Here is a 24,283-nt window from a genome sequence, read left to right on the forward strand (position 1 = left end):
TGTCCTTTTCAAATAAAAACGAGAATAAAATGAATGATCACCAGCTTTAGAAACTCTTGCTTGGTAAATAAATTCGCTCCCAAAGACAATTGAAGGCACAACTAGATATTTGATGCAACATCAGTACAGAGAAAAGTATATTTTCACTCGAACGCACGGTTTTCTCTTATTACCAAGTAGAGAAGTTTCTATGTTAAAATTTTACAATTACAACCTTGTTCAAGCAAGGATGTGCACGCAAGGATTAAATAAACTAAGAAAAATTATATCGTGCATGCCATAAGGAAATGTTTCGTTCAAAGTCACTTTATCAACATCTCAGAAAGAGAACGTGGTTCTTAATCTAAGATTGTAATGAGATGCTTCAAACTAACGCGTTGGTATCGTAATAACCAACAATGCATAAATAAAACAAATTAAATAACGAAAGTGATACAATAACAAAAAAAAATTACAATCTAAAAAACACTTTGCCCAGCAAAGAGATTCGAGCAAATATGATTCCAAAATCGATCCTTAAAATTCCAAAGTGATGAACATGCATATTCCACTTTCGAACAACTCTATATTATTCAGCAAAATGGCGATAAGAAGAAACAAATTTATCGACAAGTGTGTTATCTTATTAAAACACTAAATTCTCTTATTAATTTACAATTAGATGTATTGGGGCTAGAAGAGACAGTTACAAAAAAGATCTGGAGAGCTTAAAGACAGATGAAGCTATCTCATCTTTCTTTTCTAAGCTTTAGTGATATACCGGTGAGATGAGAGTTGTTTTGGTAGGACTGAAGTTTTTCAGCGAAGGTTGTGTCTTCGATTTCTATACTTTAGATTCCAAGACATCAAACCCACAAAGAAAAAAATTCACAGCGGAATCGAAAATTCGATTAACTACTAATCCTGTATTAGCGTCAGAACCTAAACCAAAAAAATCCAGGACTAATTTTAAGTCTTGTCAATGTCCTCCTGAAAAACTAAAAGCATCCGCACATCTTCTTCACCGTTGTTCTTTCTTCGGAGTGTTGCTCTTTGGCGAAGTTGATAAAAACCTACGGGATGAGCAAAAGTAGAAAGGCATTATCAACTAGCACAGGCAAAATTACACAGGCTTGTGTGCAACAAGCTCATAGACTTGTAAGTACTAAGCGCGCTTTTCGATTGAGTGACGTAAAACCAAAATGATTACAACGGCCAATCAGAAGAAAGGCAAACACCTTTAAGAGCCAATAAGAACTCAGAGTGCAACCGACCAAACTGCCTAAAACGCGGGAAAACGCAGGCGACCAAGTCTCAAGTCGTGATTGGCGTTAGTTTTGCATCTGATTGTTTGAAATGATTACAAGACGATCGATTTGCCCTTCAAGCGATAGAAAGTTTGAGAGCGTTTACCTGTTCTAGTGTGGTCTGACTGACGCTGTAGTCCACAATATTCAGAGCAGCTCTATTTCTTTCCAGCTGGCCAAAGATATACGACCAACTCAATCCTTCAGTTTCCAACTGGAAGTGCAGTACTCCCTTTAAAAAAACACAAAACAATAAGTGTAAACAAAGAATGACGTGCGGTTGTTACCATTTTCACTCGAATCACTCTTCTCTTGTGGCTCGGCCAGTCTAATACGTATGAAACGAGTTTATCCAACTAAGACACAAGTAAAGCCACAATAAAGGACATTTATTGAAACTCCAGCTGCACGCGTTTGCATGAACGATTCAGTTAGACTAAGTAAGCCGTTGTTTCGTGTTTTCCAATGAAATTATGGACGGGAAAGTGGTGCGCGCGGCCGGCCAGAATTGATCCCCACGCTAAGGCTCGATGTTTAACCGCTGTGCTACTTACGTTATGGCTCTCCAGAAGCCTTGCTCCAGAGAAAGTTTGGTTCACGAAGTTCTGAGCATTTGTCACCGCGTTTATCAATCCCGGATCGTACACCAACGGCATGGACTGGCCGGGAGGGAGCTGCATTTGAACAGGATTGGCAGGATAGGGAGGAGGAACGGGGACCGTAGGTTGTATATCTTTGCTGCTGATGACCCCTTGGGTACCATTAGCATAACCTGCAAGAGAGTTAAAAGTTGAGTTTGGTATTTTTGGTATTCTCTCTCACAAATGTTTCCCCAGCCTCTTTGAGAGTAAAGAAATCTCTCCAACTAGACACGCAACAGCAAGGCTGACTCGTTGTCCTTAGTGTTGCAGTTAGCTCTTGCAACACATTCCAGATAGAGACTCAAGCTGACCCATGGCGGCGATAATTCTGTTATGTTTCTGAGCGAAATCATCAGCTGTTGGGGCGGTTGTCTCCGGTGGTCTTAAGCCGCTACGTTTGTGACACCCAACAGTCCCCCACCCCCACCACCTCCCCCACCACCTCCCTCCCCTGACCAAATCCCCCTCTATTCATATACGCAGTTAGCATTGACTCAGCCCCAGTATTAGTTCAAGGCTAATTCAAGGCTAATTCAAGGCTAATTCAAGGTTAATTCGTACACCCCTACCGGGCAACCCCCCAACCTCTTCCTCTGTCTTCACCCTTTTTCCATTCCCTACGGCACCCTTACCCCGCCCAAACCTTACCCCATCAAGCCAACGAATTCTAACAATGAACTGAGTGAGAAGCTTTACCTCACCCTCAGGGCAGGGCTAATCCAGTTCTTCTTTCTCACCTGCCGTCAACCTTACAAGCTCAACTAACCCTTCAACCCCTAAGAGTGGTAAGAATCTTATTTCTTCTATCATTGTTACCCTGAATCAGACATTTAGGTCATGAGAATAAAGGAAGTGATTGCAAGGTCAAGAAACTCTTGATTATTGAGCAAATTCTCCTTATAAGCACCATAAGAGACCTATAGAGAACAGTACGGAGAACTTGCAAACTGATATTGGGGTATAAAGGGTTAACAAGTCACGCCTCATACCACTTTTCAATAATCATAGACACAAGCTTTGCCTCACCTTCCGGGATGGGCTTCTCCGGTTCATTGACTTCCGGCAATTCCCCGGTAGCCGCAGGATTGCTAAAAACCATTGGTGGTACGGACGTAGCGGTCGGTAGAGGTTGTTGGAAGCCGTTTGCTGTTTGCTGAGGAATGGGTGCAGCGCTGCCTGCAACTTTGATCATAAGGGTGTAACCAGTGCCAAACCTGCGGTATAACGGTGACGAAGTGTAAATAACGACTTAGAATCGTAAACAATTGTGTACTACTTTCAGGGGTTTCAGAACATATTCCATATGCGGCTACCGATGATGTTAAAGGCGACTGTGCCCGGAAGGGGCGGTAAGGCGAAACCCAAACACGAGATCCTGCTGAACAGACGGCGGTAAGAGGTCTTAAAAGCAGCGACAGACCGCCAGCAACCGGCTTTTACCGAAACCCCCTGCTACTCTGTGACTGGATAGGCTTTTATAATCCACTCATTGAGAGTAATACTAGTTTTTATTGTGTCAGAGTTGTGTGGGCTGTTTATGATAGGAAAAACTATGGGTCTCATGTTGCTTGTGGTCATGGGTCCGATATCTCAATAGGGAATTAAGCCCGGTATGATTTGAGATACAAGAGGCTACCGGAAGAAAAATACTCTTAGTTCAAGCCTTCTTTGACCCCAATTAATTTAGTGCAAAGTCTTTTATTAACCATGCGCTACAGACCGTGGATCCGTAGCAAGTTCTAGGGGGAAAGATCTTTCGGTCACCACCCACGTCTCAAATACGCCTGGGCTTAGGCAAGCAATGGATTTCTCAATAAAAGGGACAAACCTGCTCTTCAGATGTTGAATCGATCCCAAACACTTAAACTGTCCGTTCACCATGATGGCAAGCCTTGTGCACAGGGCCTCGCATTCTTCCATGCTAGAAAAGAAGACCAAAGAAAAATTCTCATCACCAGTTCTCTACTCGTGTACGTTTGTCATTCAGTAAAGAAGCTTCAGAATATGATCTTATCCTCGTCGTATTAAAAAAAGCAATTTTAAGTTATCGCTATTCTCCTTGAATGGAAAATAATTCACCCAAATCTCCTCCGAGCCACATATTTGTCAGGCTCCGATTCAGCAAAGCTCGACAGCGTTGTTATTTCCTCCAAGTCAATGTATATTGAGTTGTAGTAGTCTAGTATGTAATGAGTTGTATTACGAAATAAAGCTGTAATTATAAAAAATAAATAAATAAAAAAGAATAATATTTTATTTACCTGTGAGAAGTGAGTACAATTGATCGGCCTCCTTTCATCACCTGCATCAATGAATCCCACAGAAAACGGCGAGCAACAGGGTCCATACCTGTGGTGGGCTCGTCCTAGGATGATAAACAACACAGATTTAAAAATCTCAGTTCTCTATTTTATGATTATAAAGCTGTAGCCTTTGACTCGCCTCAATTCTCTTCTATTCAGTGAACCCATAGAAAAAGGCGAGAAACAGGATCCATATCCGTAATGAATCTAAGTTCTCTTTTTTTTAAGCACAAGGCTATAGCCACTGACTCATCTCTATTCCTTTCCAAAACTTGTGCAACCACTGTGGGCAAAACAGGAGCTAGAGGTATCATGAATAGGGAGAGCGCGCTATCCCCATTCCCAATCCCCTTTCCTCGCCCTCGAGACAAGTTAATAGAGAAATTAACATGTCGGTTCTTGTCCTTTGAGGAGTCATAACTTTATGGAATTAGTATGCAAGGGTTGGAGTCTGAATTTCAAACGCTGCATAGAATCCGAATCAACTGGCTGAAAAAAAGTAAACTCACCAAAAATACAATGGGAGGATTTCCAACCAACGCGATAGCAGTACTGAGTTTTCGTTTGTTCCCGCCACTATCAGTGCAAAAGAAAATATAAAAATAAAAATAGATGATAAAACTTGGGAAGTAGAAGTCCACTAGCACCATTTAAAGTAAGTTAGCATGTACATCTGTCATCCCTTTGACCCCTACGAGTGACCAGCATCTAATTTCTCCATACAATATCATCCCTAAATCACTCATCAAGGTCACGAGAATAAAGGAAATGATCACCAACTAAAGAAGCTCTTGATTAGTAACCAAACTCTCCTTGTCAGCAGCATAGGAAATGTAAAGAGAACAGTGAGGAGAAAATGAACACTTAATAGGTGTGAGGATGTGAAGGGTGAAGTATCTAGCAACAGAACTGACCTGTAGTCTCCACACAGTTTATCCGCCCAATTGGTGAGATTCAGGTGTTTGATTGTGGACGACACCAAGTCCTTTACTTTATTTGATGGAACGCCACGGAGATGAGCGTACATCGTCAGCATTTCGCGACCGGTTAGACGTTCAATAAGGGCGTCAAACTAAAGGTTAAAAAAGCGATTCGGATAATTTGATTTCACGAAATTATTCCAGCTTTTTTTAAGACAAGTAAAGCGGATAAATGAGCTTGAGAGCGAGAATATCTTAGACTTTTAGATAAACATACCTGAGGACAATAGCCAATCCTTTGCTGAACCTAAAATTTTAAAATAGAATGTCTTAGTCTTTATCTCACTGCACTGCACCGATGAAACACAACACCACGCATAGACCAGTTTTCACTTGAGTGTTGAAAACAAAAATCAAAGTTATCACAGCGACCAATCAAAACAAAGATTAACATCATCGTTAGCCAAGGAGGACTCAAAGTGAAACAAGCAAAATGCTTGAAGCGCAAGAAAACGCGAATGACAACGTCGCCACTGTTTTTAGTTTTGCATCTAATTGGTTGGGAGGATGGCACGAGTTTTCTGGACCAATCACAAAGCAAAGTAAAGTAGAGCCAAAGCAATCCCAGATTACTATTGACACTCAATTGAAAATTGCCCTCGCTGCCAGTTCCGATCTTCTTACAAACCTGTCGTAAATTCGTCAAAATGTTATATCCATCCATGTAAGCCGTGCCTTCTGAAATGCTTAAATCTCCAGTTAGCATGCTAAATGTGGTGGTCTTTCCAGCACCTAATGGGAGAGGAACGAAAGGCTTGAGTGATAATCATCGTAGTAAACGCAAGAGTAGTGAAGTATGATCGTTAGTCCCACAATGAAATCCCTTGCCAAGTGGATACCGAAGTTTCCTCTGAATACAGGAGGCTTCTTCAAGCGATTAGGTTGAATGGTTACGCATCACTTTACAAAGCTTCATGATCTGATGTGATTGGCTGGTATTCTGTTGTATAGTCGCTCGCAAGCGGAGCGCACTACTTTCGCCCGTGGCGCGCATGTTAATCGCGTGTGTAACTAGCAGAGTTTTGTTGTTTAGTCAGCGAGTCGAATTTTGAGGAGTCTTGTGCTCGAGTTAGTTTTGTTTTAGCGATGTTTTCTACTCGGTAACGATAAATACTTATCTCAGTTAATGCAAGAAATAGATAACAAAACATACACACACAAAAAAAAGAAACACAAAATACAATAAAAAACAACAAAAAGGTACAAAACTTTAGTTAAAAAAAAACATTTCTTTACCATTTATTCCAAGCAAACCAAAACATTCGCCTTTAGGAATTCCCAGGCACAGATGATCCACAGCAGTTACGTTTGTGCCACCATACACCTGAAGGTAAATGAGAGTTAGGGTCTCTACATAGTGACGAGTGACCAACATGGAATTTCTCCTTACTAATCGATACATTTTCAAGCAGAGAGGTAACGAGAAGAACGTTAAGCATCAACGAAATGACGTTGTTCGATTTAACGCCCAATTCTCAGAGCTAAAAGCATAAGAAATATATAATAGAGAATTCTTATTTGGATCCTTTAAGTGCTAGAACTGAAACCTTTAAAGAGGGTTGGGTTGGGTTAAGTATTCGGGCCCAGATGTTCCACAGTACAGGATCTTAGGCTAATCCTCCTGGATGGGGACATGGGTGACCAGTGGAATTCGTCACGTGGCCTTAACAGTTCAGCGATACCAGAGTTTACTCTAAGGTGAAAAGAGATACTGTGAGGGAAAAGTGTCTTGCCGTAGAAACACAGCACAATCACTCTGTTAGGACTCGCACCCGAGTCTTTTGTTCCCGCGTTCAGCGCGCTGGCGACTTCTTCACGGCACATGCCAAGGTTACTTACTAAGAAACTTATAACTCAACCTTTTACCTTGGTAAGGTCTTTCAACACAACAGCCTCTCCGTCGATTTCTTCAGGTTTCAGCATGGAAACACGGTTACGCTCATTGAAAACATCCTCGTCCTAGTGCACACACAAAAAAAAGGCCATGCTACTTTTCAGTACCTTTCATATTTGTTTGTACAAAAATCTCAACACGACTCCAATCTATCCCTGAGGTAGGGTGATGTCTAACAATTCAAATGACTGGATGTCTACGAACTCGAACAAAGCTGTCAATTTTAAAGTACATTTGGCGAGCAAGAAATTTGTAATCGAGATGAAAACTCACCTCATTGCTTCGGCGTTCTGTTCCATCAGCTCCACCAGAATTTCTACTGAAACCACCAAGGAAGAACTTCACCTGTAGACGGGTCACCAAACAAAACACAGAGTCGGCGTGTTAACATCACCTTCCCAAGAAAAGACTACCTTAACAATATCGTAAAACGAAACCTACTTGCTTAAGTTAAACCAATTATTATCGTTTCTGCGACATGCAACTCTAACAACGGCTACGCTACGTTCATCCGCGAGTTTTTGGTTTTGCTCTATTTTGCTTTGTTATTGTTTTTATTAGAAAATTTCCGCCAGCTTTCTCTTGACCAATGAGAATAAGGTGTAAATCACAAAAACCAATCGCGACTTGTTCACTCGCGTTTTCCCGCCGCGCTTCAAGCAGTTTTCACACATTTCCTTTAAGTATACGTTAACTGCTTGTGATATTTTCATTTGCTATGACTATAGTTATGGGTTTTATAACACTCGTCTCGTCTACTGCAAAGTTCAGATGTGCCTTTTTTTGGAACAAGGCCAACACCGTAACACTAACCGTCTTGGGGTGTTTAGCCTTACCTCGATCAGCAGAACCAAAATGAACAAAACAACGGCTTCCACAAACATGTACAGAACCATCTGTCCGATGCCCGGGCGTTCCCAAGAGAGACCATGGTCTGTGTACTTAGTCCCTCTCACGTCACATACCAGTTTCGCTCTAAGAAAACAACCACAACACCAGATTACAAAAACAGTGCCGTGTCCTCATCACTAACTAACGACTAACTCTGTCTTTGAGAGGCTTACGTAACTCTTAAGGAAGTTTTGAAAAGCTGAGTACCCCAGAATTCTAAGTCCGAGGCGTTCGGCACCAAATCTTCAAACATCACAGCCTAAGAGTTGATTAGGTAAAAAGGTAAATTGTGGAATTGAACTAAGAAGCCTATCCAGTCAGACATTATTCAGATTTCTGTAACATAAAGCGACTGAGAGTACTTTTATTTTCGTCGAAGTTACATAATTTGTGACCGCAGAGAATAGTTACCTCTGAGAACAGAAAATAAAGTGTTTAACTGACGACGAATAATCGCCTAGGTATACATGGCATTGATCCTTGTAGTGTACTTACTCAGGCGATTCGTTGCAAACTTTTCTGTACCCGTAATTCTGGTTGAGATCCACGAAGCCGTAAGCAAGCCTGTTACAGAATCGTTTAAATGTTAATGAAGAGGCGAGAATGCTTTCAATATTTCAATCATGTTTACACTGTATTGCGCAACTCGAACTTAACAGAACACGATGGATCAAGAGACTTGTAGGAGAAAACGTCGATTTAAAATAATTCATAAGATAAAATGAATGCTAGGAGCGTTTTGATGGGTGCTTACTGATAGTCTATAGAAAGACAGACGCACTGATAACCTCACCACTAACAACATTTTGCTTTTTTATCATATAAAACAATTAAAATCCATGTCTCCGTAGGTCTGTGTAGTAAAAGATCATCGGAGACGTAAAAATGAGAGAAGAACATCAGTGTACCACTTTTTTGTCACGTCATCTTTGATCCATTATTGAACCAATACACAGCAACATCGAATGCATTTGTTAATCTGGAACTATTCTTAAAATGGGAGCTGTAATTCTGCTCAAGATTACATCCAGTAAGAAAGTGTAATTCAGTAAAGTTAACGACAAAATCACTTACGTGTAGGTGGGAACCAACATAAAGATGTAATGACAAATCTCGGCTTCATCTTCATACCCAACGGTCGGTATTTGTAGGACAAACACTGTGATCAACATTGCCTGAAATGATTCAAAGTTATAGAAATAAATCACAACTTCACTGTTTCAGTCTAATGGACACTGTTAGTAAGAAATCAAATTCAAATTCGACGAGCAGCTGCTAAACTTACCAGACTGAGAATGGAGAGCAAGAAGACTGTGAGTGCGTAACCCACAACTGGAGAAGTGAAAATGAACGAAAGGCAGTAGACGAAGGGCAGAACACACAAACCAAACAGCAGCTGTGAAGAGAGCAAAAAACTTAAAATGACAATTGTCGTTCAGTACCGCCCAGCACACAACTAAGGCACGGGAAATACACTTTTGTCTGCGAACTTCCACAATTTGTGGCAGTTAAGGGAATAGGTTTTAGCCAAACATTTCTGCTTACACCTTAACCTAAGAACCATGTCGCCAAAATTTCGCCCTTTTGTTCGTAATTGTGTTGAGGTTGCACGCGTGAGCCCACGCAAACTCGTGACATACGGAGATGCTAACAGAGCAATCAAACGCAAAGCATGCGAAAGGAGATCGCATTTCCAGCACAAAGGTCATTTAATCAGGGGTTTCCATCTCATTTACCATTTTGATTTGAGCTTCACCAAAAACGTCATACGGTTTTTAAACGCAACATATTACTTGCTTGTGTGCTTGTCTAGAGGACAACTTAGTTTTGACAGCCTGAAAGCAAGCCATCCAGCTCTAAAACGTGGGCACGTGCATAAACGTGTGACGGCAATGTTGCATACGTTTTTCAGCTCTGTCCCTTAGCTTCTTTGTATTTTCTTACCAGCAACAAGAAGACGATTCCCATCTCATCCTTGTAAGAATCCACTTGGAATGCAGCGAATAAAATGAGAATCACAATAGCGGGGACTAAATAATTGATGAAGTCCCAGGTGTATGTAGCAAGCCAATAACTGAGTGTATCAACTCCACTGACAAACTGGAGGTGTTTTGCCTGAAAGAGAAGGCGCAAATTAGTACAAGCTTCTTGATTTGAGTACTAGAGCAAAAAGTGTTAAGTTTTAACAGAAACTGTTTTGCTACGTCGGTGGGAAAGTAAAAAAATATTTGGAGAGAGCAATTTTTGATTGTGTGTCGAAAGCAAGCCGGCATTGTATTGATTTTGTTTTACTTCACTCTGTGATTGGTCCAGAAAACTCGCGCCACTCTCTAAACCAATCAAATGCAAAGCTTAAACCAATCGCGGCTTGGTCGCCCGCGTTTTCCCGCGCTTTGGGCAGTTTGGTTGATTTTACCCTGAGTTCTCGATGGCTCTTCAAGGTTTTTTCTTTGTTCTGATTCGCCTTTTTGATTTCTTTTATTTTGGCTTCAGAAAACTCTATCGAAAAGCGCTCCAATGGCAAGAAAACCGTTGCAGTGAATTCTGATAAGCTAAGTTTCCTTTTTCGGGGCACATTGATATCTAATTATTTTTTAGAAACCTTTCCAATCCCGGGCACTCAATACTTTATCAAGGAAAAAGGTAATCAGAAAAAAAATAGCAACAGCAACCAAAGGATACTGCTTAACTTAGAACCCAATTCTCAAAACTAAATTTATAAGAAATGCATGGCCAACAATTAACCCGTTAACTCCCAAGATCTGATTGCTAATTCTCCCCTGTAATCGCTACACATTTCCTTGTAAATTAGCTATGAGAACTTGGTGCTAGATAAAGATAACAGCTTCTACCTGATAAGTTTGAATATTCTCATTACCTGTTTGCTGAAGAATGTATAGATATTGTTGGGAGAAGTTTTATGTTAATCACTTCTGGGAGTTAGAGGGTTAAAGAGAATTGCTGTTTCTTGAAAGTGAACGAGTTAAATAACCTAAATGATCGTTCTTCAATCTTGAAACTCTAGCATACATTTTAAGGCAAGCCATTGGCCAAACAGACCAATGTCAGTATCAAAGCAACTTTTCACCTACCCCTCCCCTAACTCAACATTAACTACAAGCTGTTATCAGTTGACTGTTGTTGGGTTAGGGGAGGGGTAGGTAAGCAGTAGCTCAGATATTGATTCGACCTAACTAATGTCTTACCTTTGACACTCTTTCCTGTACAATGAATGTAACAAAGCTTGCAGCCATGTAAGCCATTCCTAGTGCGAGAAATATGGCGAGGAGAAGTGCAGAGAAGTCTGATGTAACGTTGTCAGCCTGAAACAAAACAAAACAACACAAAGTTCATAACAGTCGCTTTGACGAGGGGCTAACGCTCGAAACCTCAGCTTTTAAACTCTTTACGGTGGCCAATTTACATTACTACCCCAGTTGATAGTACTTAATTACCCTGTTATACCCTCCCACCGACGCAGCACCACAGTTTCTTTAGAAACTTACCCCCTCCATTGAAACAAAACAAAGTTATAGAAAAGTCCCTTCGCTTCATCTTTGTACGCACACTAAAAAGTATGACCAGAATATTGTAGAGATAGAAACTCTTTGAAGGGCTAAAGTGCACCAAGTTGTCAATTCCGATTGAATTTAACATAGAGTATTGTTTTGAAAAGCGAGTCCAGTCTCACAAAGGGCCTTATCTTTAAAAAGAATATGTACAATTTCAAAGCTTGGGATGTTTCACCGAGCCAAGCTTGGAACAGATGATATTACGCGAAGATTAGAACATAGTTTATGGCGTAAAACTTAGTACAGTCAGGTTCAAAAACCTAACATAATATCTGTCGCGTTTAAGGAAATATTCTCCTAACGTTTATATTGTATAAAAGACACTCCAAGTAAACACTATCTAAACAGACCTTGTTGTTGACACTGTTTGGTAGAGGGTAGTTTGTAGTCTCAATACTGTACGACGAGTCTCCTGTTTGATCAACCAACAGTATGTTACTCATGGCACTCAGTGCTTCTGCTATGGTATGGAATCCCTGTAGAGGCAGAAGTAATGAAAATCATCTTATAGTAGATCTGCAGTGTTGACCCAGTGCTACCCACTGGGCTACCGTCATGTTTTGTTTATCTCTCGTGCGATTACAGACTTAGCTACATCCATTTTGAAATCACTGGTGATCCTTGTAATCTGATTGGCTATCGTTGGTGCGATTTATTCACGAATCGCACCTTTTTTTGCTTTAAAATTGTATTTGCTAAAATACAACAACCAATTGCTTGTTTGAAGAAACCAATCAAATTGCTGGAGAATGAAAAAACAACTTTTAAAACTTTCTACAAACCAGCTCATTACTGGATCAACAAACATTTGTACAGGCTAAAAAATCCTGTATCTAAGTGACTGAATTTTGCGATTTCAAAATGGATGTGCTAAGTAGTAGTTGAACTTCGTGTCGAGCAATTCTAGTCTGAAATCATACTTTTGATTTCAAATCACGCAAATGATTTCAGACCAAGTGGCACTCCACTCGATTCAACTACCTTTATGAATTGTTAACATAATTTTCAAGCATGAGTAGGGCGCATACACACATTAAAACAAAAAGACAACTTTTACTAATATCCCCAACTGATGAAGAAATACAGTATCATACCTCATTACTGTACCAAACTGTAGTAACAGCCGCTTCCTTGTCCTTATCTGCTCCTCCAAGAGTACTGTTAGTCATACCGCTGCTATTAGTCATATTGTACGGCAGGCTCATAGCAGGCGGCATTGGGGCTAAGGAAAATCCAGCCACGTAAATATTAAAGTAATCATTGGCATTGCTGTCTTCCAGGACGTACTCAGAGAAGTAGGTGTTGATGTCTGTCAGATCTGTGCCTGGGCAACCCACTGCGGAGCACTCTTTGTCCCCCTTCTCGCCACCAATTCTTTCGCCAGGTCTAAAACAAAAAAGATAACCCAAATTAAGAGCATCATTATGCATATTCTCCATACTGTTCTCTATACATTTCCCAAGTTGCTGACGAGAAGAATTCGTTAAACAATCTAGAGCTTATTTAGTTGGTGCTCATTTCCTTTATTCTCGTGACCTAAATGTGTGATTCAGGGGAGGTATTGTGAGGAGAAATTAGATGCCAGTCAGTTGAGGGTTCAAGAGTCAATAAAGCACTTAAGCTATACATACAATTCAGCTTGGATGCATTTCGGGCAGTCATTGTAGCCAAAGGTGTAATCTGTACAATTGCCTGGGACTAAGTCCTTGCTGATAAACTGAAAGAAAAAGAATTAAAAGTTGATAATGAGTTGGGAATGTTGAAATAACATTTACACAACCACCTGCTCCGCTATTTTTTTAAGTGTGAGCTGATTGGCCTATCAACCAAATGATCGAGAGTAGAAAGAAACGAAGGAAAAGGGGAAGGGGCGAGGGGGCGAAAAAAAGAAAGAGCAAAGGAATAGGAAAAACGATGGAACAAATAATGTTGTCACTCTCTTTTTTGGGTGAGCTGATTGGTCTATCAACCAAACGATCGAGAGCAGAAAGAAACAAAGGAAAAGAACGAAGAGGCGAAGGGGCGAGGGAGCGAAAAAGTGAAAGAGCAGAAGAGCAAAGAAACCAAGGAGCGAAGGAACAGGAAAAACGATGGAACAAACAATGTAGTCGCAAAAAGGGGGGAAATGGGTAACAAAGAAACAAAGAAAGGTAGGGTAATAATAATAGTAATAATAATAATAATAATAATCATCATCCAAATATTTAACCAGGATAACCCTTCAATACAAAAGTACTGTTATCAACGGGGTCCTACTGATTAAGCTTTGTTGTTTTCCCATTGTTTCCAGTGCTTAACGTGTTATGATGTAATCGTCGGAAGTAGTCTCTAAATGAGAGGGATACGATCCATTAAGGCAGTCAAATACAAAGCAGCGCACTCTCTTCTGTAAGGATGAATAGAAGCTCAAATAAAAGAGGGAACAAGAGATCAACACTCACCTTAGCTTTGCACTTGTCATTGAGAACATAATACTCAAAGTTACAGCAGGATTTTGCGTCCTTATCAACTTTGGCGAAGCTCTTATTCCTGACAAATACGCCATAGTCCTTGTTGCCGTCTCGAATGTAATAAACTTTGGACGTGATGTCAGTCGCATCAACTTTAATGTCGTTGAGGTAGGTTTTGGCTTTCTGTGTAGACAAACGTTTAGAGTTCCTCCGTTAGTTTTGATATCCTCCGTAAAGCTATCATAATCTGTTCAACCATGATAGAGAGTGGTCATACTGAACTTGATTCAAACAACTGATCAGAGGTGCTTCTTGAAAGCAGAGGCGTTTATAGTCACAAATTTACACACACCTTACGTAAAGTGCCTTATACCGCTGCTCTACCTTAAGTACCGATGGACTCGTTTTTAAACAGCGAGAAGGCGCGGATAATAAAGTATCTCGCACTTGAAAACAAGTACGCTATGAAGATTATTCAGACTCACGCGTTTTCGCAAACCTAAACCCAAAGATTTGTATGTAATTGAAAAAGAAAAGAATATCTCATAAAGGAAAGGAGGGTGGCGGACACCCCAGGACCCCGGCCACGCCCTTGGACAGAGTAAAGAGTGTCTCTTTGTCGTGTTACAGTTGTTTCTCATTTTTTTGTTCGTTATAGTGAGAGTACATAGAGCATTAACTGACATCACAACTATTAGTACCGTTTTCTCTGAAGCCCTTGTAGTCCATGTCAGTTCTATTTGCTCTCATAACAAAAACCACCTAACAAGCTTTTGATCACTAAAAGCTCAAATGCAAGGAGATGAGAACATGTATTTCACGTACCTCAAACGTCGCGGTCTTTTTACTAGAACTCATGTTTCTGTAGTCGGCAAAAAAAGCTTTGGTATGGACACCGTCCACGCTCAAGTTAGACAGCTTAAGAACACGAGGTGGGTCGTTCTCTCTTGTGGGAATCGTAGTGATCAGCAACAAACCAAATACAACCATAATGATGGGGAGAACGAGTTGTGTAATAATTGCTTTCTTGTCGCGTTTGGAGTTCAGAAACCTCTTCATGAACATTGCTCTGTATTGATTCCACTTCAGTCGAAACCCTGTTTCAAGCTCTAAAAGACAAACAAGAAAAAGACCACAATATTTAATGATTGCCCTACGCATCCTTGTCTCTATAAGTCTAAAAATCATTTGTTTAACTGTTCCTGCCTCTATTCATCGCTCTTAACCCTTTCACTCCCAAGATCTCATTAGTAATTCTCCTTACTGTCTGCCATACAGTTCTTAAGATGTTGGTTTAGACAATTTGGTATTGAATCAACTTAATTGATATCTTTCTTTATTCACATCACCTGTCTCCTTGATTTTGTACTGATATTGTAAGGAGAATTCTGTCTCGGTCACTCTAGGGAGTTAATGGGTTAAAACTACGAGAGCACAAGTGGTGGAGCAGAATAAGGGGGGGGGGGGGAAGAGGGGGGAAGAAGGGGAGGTAATAGGGGCTGTGCGGCCATCCTCCTTAGCGTGAAAATTGGGGGGCACCCCTCTCCCCCTCCACCACCTCTTACCAGACAATCAGAGAACACAGCTGACTTTAACTCTTGGCTTCGAACCATTTGGTGTCGGAACCATTTGGTGTTTAGTCGAAGATATGTAAGAAAATGAAACGATTTATGCGTGAACGCTCCTTGCCTTTGTTTGAAATATTTTCCTCGTTAGCCACCTCCACAATCTCCTCTGTTTCTTCAACAGCAATCTCGTGTTCGTGGGCTCTGGGAAAAATAACACACAATGGGCCTTTCAATTCAAAGAAGATAACTATTTAACAAAAATCACGAATGATGTTATCAACTTATACTACCAGTAAAACTCGTTGCAAAAGTCCTTGATGTAATCGACACATCGATTATGAGCAAGAAGGACTAAACCTCACGAAAGAGTTAGAGGAACAGAAGTCGATCTCTAATAATTTGCTAAACCTTATTATAAAAATATCTGGTAGGTTTGACGTACAGATTGTCCACGGTTTTTTCTGCTCCTTCTCCAACCTTCATGAAGACTTCCTCAAGGGTTGTAACCGACACTCCAAAACTGGTTATTCCATACTCGTCCATCTTATCTGGAAAAGAATTCAGAAGGGAAAATTCATGAAAACGATTCCCGTTGTTCTGACTGGCCATTGCAATCGCTTTGGTTGTAGTGTTACGACGATGAGTGTAAAACCGTTCTCGCTGGGGTGGCAAAAGCAAGCTAATATTTGCGGGTTGATCTTCCTGCGTGTATAAATGACCTGACTGCCCCCGCTAACAAACATCTAATTCTCTCCAATTTTGTCAAATTCACGACTCTTGCGAACAACAAAGCAACATGAATTGTAAAACCCCTTGCAAAATAATGATACTGCAAGAGTCTCGAAATTCAAAATTTTCTGTGAGGAGTCTGGACCATCCTAACAATAGGAGCCTTCAAAACTTCTCGTTTGATGGCCCAAACTACCTCTGTCAGTATTCGTACCGCATATTAATGAAACCATAGCCGTTGTGTTATAATCATTACGTGGAACTTAATTACATAATTTTTCTCGTACTTACTTTCTATTTCTTGAAAGAGCGCTTCAAACCCACTGGAGTGTTCACTGCTCAAGACAAACTCCATTTCAGCACCAACACTACTGAGCAGCTGTGCACTGGGCACATGGTTGATAATCAAGCTCGTCACTGCATTCTCATTGCAGTTTTCTTTCTTCACAAGTGTCAAGTGATATCCAACACCATACCTTAATAACAAAAATAGTAGCAAAAAAGGGATTCACTATTGGTTAATCCCTTTTATTATTCAAGACAATAAAAGGGATTATTCAAGATGGAAGAGAAGAAGGAAGACCTCGAGCAAAGATGATGTCAGGGTTTAGTCTTAAATTTCTTCAGTGGAGTGAAAGAAATGGCCTATGGGGCCGGTTATTAGAAATCAGAAATTACGCGTCAAAAACTGAGATACTGATAGTTTTGAAATTCGAACTGTAAAAATATCAGAGAGCATTACAGAAAGAATTGATTCAGAGCTAACACCTTTCGATTTAAATTTTATATGATGACTTAAGGTCTATAAAATTTCCCCTTTCGAGAGAGGGGCCTAAGACCGAGAACAATTTCAAGTCGGCCCCTGGGAAGTGAGAGAGGGAGGAGACCTGCTGAGGAGAGGTCAGTTTCCTACATGTTCCACATTGACGATAGTGGTAATTGATAACACTGCAAACTTATTGTGTAGTGTGATCAACTGGGCGAGAGTATCCTTAAACAGGAATGTTGTTGCCAACAAAGACTCATTTTCCACAAAATATGTCATCATCAGCCGTTAACTAGAGAATCAAAGGTTACATTTGAGTCTGGTTTACTGAAGAGTTAGTTTTGCCAAAAACTGAAGACAGAAAATATTGTGATTTACCTGCCCTTGAGAAACAAAGAACTGCCACAACATCGAAGTTGCCCATCAGCCATGATGGCAATTCGGTCTCCAAGGAAATCAGCTTCATCCCTTAAAAACCAGTAATAGAAACAAGGAATATTTAGCACAGAATTTATATCACTATATTGATTGTTCTCTAGAACAAAGTTGGTCCAGAAAGGTAATGGCCAATCTGTTCTCTGTCCTTACTGTAACGATTTCTATTTAGTGCACACGGCTCATTTACAGGGGAACTTACATGAAGTGAGTTGTCAAAATGATGGTCTTTCCTGCTTTGTGCTTCAGCAGCAGGTCCCATGTTCCTCTTCTGGCATATGGGTCCATTCCTGAGGTGGGTTCATCCAAGAACACAGTTTGTGAACCTCCAATTAGTGCAATAGCACAGCTGTGAAGAGAATTGAACTTTTCTAACCTTGCCCAAACAATGGTAAAAGATCTTAAGAGTGACTGTATTTACAGCTAAACATTTCAAACCGAACGAAAGTTTACCAAAAACAGAAGACGCTGGCGCTAAAGCTCTAAAACTTTGACCAAACGTAGTAAGCACTCTGAAATTCACTTAGGGAACTTATCCCCTAGATATAGCTTAAATGACAACTTAGCAAAGTTAACTGACACAATCTGGTCATGCACGCTTCTCTGATCAGCAGTCAATTTCACAAGTGCAGTTGTAGATAATTGTAACTGCATCATGATTGGATCTTTAGTTCTCACGGAACTTCCATGGGTTAAAAATATTGTTCAGCAGCCCTGAATAGTTTTATGGTAGTTTCTGACCCCAAGCCTTTCATATCCTCTTTTCTGATCCAATCAGTGCTGAAAGTTGCCTACAATGAGAACTTGTGGCGGGGTAGAGGGGGGTTTACTAGCCACCCGCGCCATCTTTAGGACACAGTGAAGTTCATCTAAACCCAGGGCAGCCGTTTTTCAATTTAAGTGGGAGTCAGCTACTTAACAACTTTACAACAAATTTACCACAGTTTCCGCTTCATCCCACCAGACAGCTTAGAGGAGGCCCAGTTTAATTTGTCAGTCAGCTGAATGTCATTGATCATCTGAAGCACTTCAATCTCAGCTTCTTGCCCAAATGTTCCCTAAAAGTTACACAATTAAAAGTAGAAATTCACGAAGTGTACCTCTGCTACTAAAAAATTATTGGACATGTACATGTTATGATATTTCTTAAGTCCCTACGGTTTTGATAGTTTACATTATGTACCCAAGATCCACGATTTTGTTGCAAATTTGACTCTCAAGCTCAAGATGTGAGACTTGGCAAGCAACTGATCCTAAGTTATCTACATCTTCAACTGGCAATTGAGTATATCTGCTGACAGCATTAAGACTTTCAAACCATTTCATACCTTCAAGTTGATGAAGAATGTCAGATGTTCTTTAACTGTCAGCCTGTCAAAAAGAACATTATGTTGAGGACAGAGTCCCAAACTCTCGCGGATACCCTCCATGTCAGTGAGAATACTCTTGCCGTTGATATGGGCAGAACCAGCAGAGGGTGGAAAGAGCCCAGTTAGGATAGACATGGTAGTGGTCTTTCCTGCTCCATTGTGGCCAAGCAGTGCTGTAATCTGACCTTTGTATATGTTCAGGCTGAGTCCATCCACAGCAACCTTGGACCCTTTTGAGCCCTTATAAAACAGATAACACAAATGCATCAAAACACAAGAACATGTAAAAACACTTTGTGAGCTGGAAAGCCACTTCATCATATTAAGTGGAAGATATGGTGTTTCAGTGGTTAGGGCTCTTGACTCTGGGTCAAGAGATCTGGGTTCGAGACCTTTCCAGGTCATCACATTGTGTTCTTAGGAAAAACACTTTACTCTCACAGTTCCTTCCCACTCCTCCCATGACTGTACTGGCAGATTATCAGGGGAGCCTAATGAAATGCAGCAGGATAACTTTGCGATGGATTGGCATTACATCCAGGTGGGAATAGTAATACTGCTAGTAGCTTCATGCTATGGAAACTTGGATAAACTTTGGGTGGGATGAGCTTCTTTGCTCTAGTACATGCTTTACCTTCATTACATTAAACTACTGACTTTAACTTCCACTAAATATTGCCTACATGTACCTTGAACACTTTCCTAAGATCTTTTATTCCCACACCAATAGGCAAGTCATGTGTTTCCTTTTCAATGGCTGGATTATCAGAATGCTTGTCCACTGTATTTAATTCCTACACCACAAGAGGAAAAAATAATTATAATTATTTTCAATAAAGAGAACAGGTTTACATTTTACTTTTAATTAATACTAATTGACTTGTGGACCAGTACGAAAAGAAAATTGTTTTCACCAACACAGATTTTATCATTGAATAATTTGAAACCACTTTTTCTTTTTTTTTTTCTTTTGTTTTTTTTTTGAAAAGAAGAACTCCTTAAAGTAGGCAAAGCAAGACAGCACTGTTTTCTTCAAAATAATTTGCCAGTTATTTTCACAATTTTTTGTCATGTACATCCTCTACCTCACCTCCAGTTCTTTCCCTGCCCTGAACCTGACCCCAGTCCTATTTAATCTGTTTTAACTTGTATGGCAGGGGTTCATGAAAAAGCATTGTGTTTGGTATAAAGCAATTACACCCTGACACAAATATGAAAATTCTCCATACTCTCCTCTGTCCATTTTGTTAGGTGCTGACAAGGAGAATTGGTTTCATAATCAAGAGTTTCTTTACTTAGTGATTATTTCCTTCATTCTCATTACCTTAAGATGTGATTCAGGGGTGATATTGTGAGGAGAAATTAGCTGCTAATCACTATTAGGAGTCAACAGTGAAGTTGATACAATTTCTCTGAAAAGAAACCACTCAGTAGTAGAAATACTGTGTACCTGTTCAGCTCCTACTTGAACAACTTTGTCACTGGAAACTCCACACCAGTAGGACTTTGTGAAGGGGAAGTAAAAAGGTTTGGGGATTCCATAACTACCAGGAAATACAGCCTCAACATACCTACAAGTAAGGAGTGAAAGATTGAAGTGTAACAAGTACCTCTGACAACTAACATTTTGGTTCATCACTAAAATTATCTTGAAAGCTAGACCAAGGATTTAAATCATTCTGTTTCCGATCTTCTATCTTGAAAAATGGAGTGTTTAAATAATCATGCAATTTCTCATCATCACCTGTAGTAAACAAAGGTGAAAGTAGCTACATGTAGTGAAAGATGGCAGACTATAGCTGACAGTTTTAGCCATTTACACATTTCCCCTTTTACTGACAGCTCTAGCATAAACATGTGACAATTAATACAGATTGAACTTGTCATAAAGACAAGTTGACAGGACACGCATCCTGCATATGCAGGACACATGTCATATGAACTTCGTAATAGACCTCACTTATGGTAGAGTCTCTATGGCTCAGTGGTAGAACATCGAAGCGTGGAATCTGAAGGTCTTAGGTTTGATTCCTCATGGGGACTAAGAATTTCTTCTTTGTCCCATGCTCGTGACAAGGCAAAAAAAAATCTTTTTTAAAAGTACCATAATGTTCATCACACTCTTTCTAGATTTCTTTGGCTACTACATCTTACTTGCTTGCATATACTTATAGCTATAATACTTTATAATTATACAGTACAGCTTTACTCTCAACAGTACTGCAAATAAAACCAACATACCAGGTGATTACTCCAAAGATAAGACTCTGAATTATAAGCATTCCTAGAACCATATCGAAGCTGAAGTCATCATCAGGGTCAGGAGATTCAGATACTCGGCTCCAGGTCAGTCCCACCTCTCTAATCTCAAATTTGGCAATGATGCGGGTTGCAATTCCAAGGCAAGTGTTTGGCAAAAGGCATGCAGCAGCCTTCTCAGACCTGTGGTAATAAACAACAGTTCTGCTAACACCCTTTCACTCTCAGGCGTGACCAAAAAAAAGGTCTCTTGTTGATACCACTATTAACCTTGAGTGACAAGAAGACAGAACCACATCAAAAAGGGAACAGTAAGCCACTAAAAGAGAAAATTAACGGAATTGTCTGGCAGTCAGTGCAGAGAACTAACTTTTTAATCCTTGGGTTGAATTAGGGTCAACTAAACTTCACCTACATGTACAAGTACTAATAAATAACTCGCAGCTAGAAGATGCACTGTCACAGTGATGATAGCATACATGTACTAGACTGTGGATCGGATTCTCAGGGCTTGAGCCCTAGTTTGGTCAGTGTGATGTGCCATGAATTGGAAAGACACTTTACTTAAGCATGGTCTCTGCTCACACTCAAGAAAAGAATTTGTAGGAAACTTTAAGAATTCTGAAGGGGAAAGGTTTGGGTTACTTGTGAATTATCCCATCAAAAATTCATAATATCACCCCCCAACGGTACTATAAGTTCTGGCAGTTAAGGTTTAGCAATTATTAGCCCTGTGCAACCAACTGTTTTCCTTCAGTCTGTTATCTGTATACAGTATTAACCGGGTTTTTTTTTTAAAGATATGGTGGTTATATACATTAACATAAACACTGTATGAAAACCTGTACCTTGACAAAGCCTCATATGCCTCTTGCTGAGCAAACGTCTGATAAGGAACCAGAGTACAATACCAGGCTACTGCGCCAAACAGCATGGCCACAGTTGGTCTTGAGAAGAAAACACTGGAAATGGCAAATTTAAAGGTTAGGTTACTCAGATTACCCTAGACGTATACCTTTCCAAGGATAATCAACCTTACTTTCACTGCTATCAAGTATGTTATAATACACTTATGAGAACAAATAAGTACTTACCTCAATGCAAAACAGAACATAATGCTTGCTATCATGTACAGTAGAAGAAATACGAAGATAAGTAAGCCATCGGAGAACTCAAAAATTTTAAATCCCTGTAGAGAAGGTAATATTTAATTAGCATATGCGCTCTGACTAAAATATCTCATCACCACAAATGCAGGATTAATTACAAGATACCTGATAATATTCTAAAATAAAAATGTCAAACAGATGTCAAAATTATATACTCACCTTCAAGAAGGCTGTGGCTATAATTATTGATACAAGCAGAAACAAGAGGTTTTTGGTGAACCAAGCAAGCCAGTGGATCCAGTTTGCAAGTCCCATCATTTTCATGGACTCTTTCAAACGCTGGTTCTTCTCAAAAACTAGCTCCTGTAAAACCGAAAAAGAAATTTATCTCAATAAAGGTCATTTCCCTTTTTTAACATGGATATCAATAAACGGTTCAGGCATAGTTGGTAACAATATCACTGACCTTTATAACACTCATGGCAGAATACATGAAAGCTAGAGTCATGAGCAGGGGGAGGAGTCCCTCCACTGTTGCTATGAAGAAGTTCTCAGTGTACTTTGGATAGGGAAATTGCTGAGCAAGAAAAGTATTCAAAATCACAATTGTTAGGCATACATACACATGTATTGGTGAAAATATGTTACTGTGATAGAGAAAACCAAATAGAAAGAGAATGCCATTCATCTACAGCGTAGATCTAGCAAAGATGATTTACAGGTAACAAAGAGAGACAACTTAGAGGAAAAAATAAACACTTATTCAAATAGTCCAGTTCCTTTGGTTCCAGTTTGTCATCATTATCAAATACACATTGAGTAAACTTTGTGGGGACTTCATTACAGTACGTGTAGTTTGGGTGTAAAAAAAATTAAAATCAAGAGTAAAATTACAACTTGCCTTAATTACTTCTTACTCAAAAAATGTTTTTCTCCATGATATGACAACAATGTTTATTCATTTGAAAAGTCATGTATGCAATATTCTTGATATTTCTTGTTAAGTGTTTATCTCCTTTGGATTGGATTAATTTCTGAGCCTGATTGCACTGAAGATAAACTGCAGCCATAATAATTATGACATGGCTAGTAACATTACACTGTATTTCAAACATTTATGCCATAAAAATACCTGCAGTTTGAGTGGAATTTGTTGACTTAGGTTTGCCTGTTCTTGAATAATAGCCATATCAACTGCATACTGTACCAGCACAAAATGTGATGAATATCCTTTACAACATTGACTGACAAAAAAAGAGAACAATGTAAGGTCAATTTATAAAAAGTGTTTTGAACACTGATCAAAATGACTATTAATACTGATTTTGCCATAAATTCTCAGTTGTTCACTGTGCCTTTGGAGAATACACTAGAAAGTACAGTCACATCTTTCCATGTTCTAGTGAGGCTACTGTTAAATTAGAGATTTTTAAATCCAAATGATAATGATGATGATGCTGCTGATGATAATGATAGTGAGGGTTATGATAATGATGATGATAATGATAATGAGGATGATAATGATAATGATGATGATAATAATAATGATGATGATAATGATGATGATAATGATAATGATGATGATGATGATGATGATGATGATGATGATGATGATGATGATGATGATGATGATGATGATGATGATGATAATGATGGTGATGATGATGATAATGATAATGATGATAATGATGACAGTGAAGGAGGAAGGATATTGAAGGGGCCATCTCCCAGGCCTTTTTATTGCCAATTTTAACATTTCTCCATATCAGCCTTTAGTTATTTAATGCTATATTTTAGCCTTAATAAATCTTACCTATTTCAATCAAAGTCAACAGATTTGTAAATACATTTTGTTTTTCTCCCTTAGCAAACATACTAGTTTTACTGCTATTAACATATCTATAAGATAAAGAATTACAGATTCCACTGTAAATAGATTTTAGCACTTGAAATAAATATATTTCTAATGAAAATAATAACAATGATTACCATGATAAACAATTTTTTTTATGATTATGTAGCAACAAATA

General features: G+C 39.5%; 1 protein-coding gene across 1 annotated transcript in view; it reads right to left on the reverse strand.

Annotated features, from left to right (window-relative positions):
• Nucleotides 1-108: 108 nt before the first annotated feature.
• Nucleotides 109-24,283, reverse strand: part of LOC131772256 (phospholipid-transporting ATPase ABCA3) — a 31,026-nt gene continuing 6,851 nt past the window's right edge. The window contains 39 exon segments of the mRNA XM_059088145.2: nt 109-1,052; nt 1,393-1,518; nt 1,841-2,058; nt 2,954-3,141; nt 3,756-3,848; nt 4,189-4,292; nt 4,740-4,806; nt 5,145-5,302; nt 5,428-5,457; nt 5,839-5,942; nt 6,447-6,534; nt 7,077-7,169; nt 7,378-7,449; nt 7,941-8,079; nt 8,491-8,559; nt 9,070-9,170; nt 9,281-9,391; nt 9,940-10,110; nt 11,202-11,318; nt 11,918-12,043; nt 12,662-12,953; nt 13,199-13,284; nt 14,009-14,200; nt 14,843-15,126; nt 15,707-15,786; nt 16,028-16,133; nt 16,606-16,790; nt 17,459-17,548; nt 17,718-17,864; nt 18,455-18,573; nt 18,844-19,125; nt 19,575-19,679; nt 20,336-20,456; nt 21,127-21,327; nt 21,993-22,106; nt 22,239-22,333; nt 22,473-22,616; nt 22,720-22,830; nt 23,386-23,497. Coding sequence (XP_058944128.2) covers nt 978-1,052; nt 1,393-1,518; nt 1,841-2,058; nt 2,954-3,141; nt 3,756-3,848; nt 4,189-4,292; nt 4,740-4,806; nt 5,145-5,302; nt 5,428-5,457; nt 5,839-5,942; nt 6,447-6,534; nt 7,077-7,169; nt 7,378-7,449; nt 7,941-8,079; nt 8,491-8,559; nt 9,070-9,170; nt 9,281-9,391; nt 9,940-10,110; nt 11,202-11,318; nt 11,918-12,043; nt 12,662-12,953; nt 13,199-13,284; nt 14,009-14,200; nt 14,843-15,126; nt 15,707-15,786; nt 16,028-16,133; nt 16,606-16,790; nt 17,459-17,548; nt 17,718-17,864; nt 18,455-18,573; nt 18,844-19,125; nt 19,575-19,679; nt 20,336-20,456; nt 21,127-21,327; nt 21,993-22,106; nt 22,239-22,333; nt 22,473-22,616; nt 22,720-22,830; nt 23,386-23,497 — 5,116 coding nt within the window. The 3' untranslated portion in view covers nt 109-977.

The sequence above is a fragment of the Pocillopora verrucosa genome, chromosome 13 (genome assembly GCF_036669915.1).
Source record: "Pocillopora verrucosa isolate sample1 chromosome 13, ASM3666991v2, whole genome shotgun sequence".
NCBI classification, from domain to species: Eukaryota; Metazoa; Cnidaria; class Anthozoa; order Scleractinia; family Pocilloporidae; genus Pocillopora; species Pocillopora verrucosa.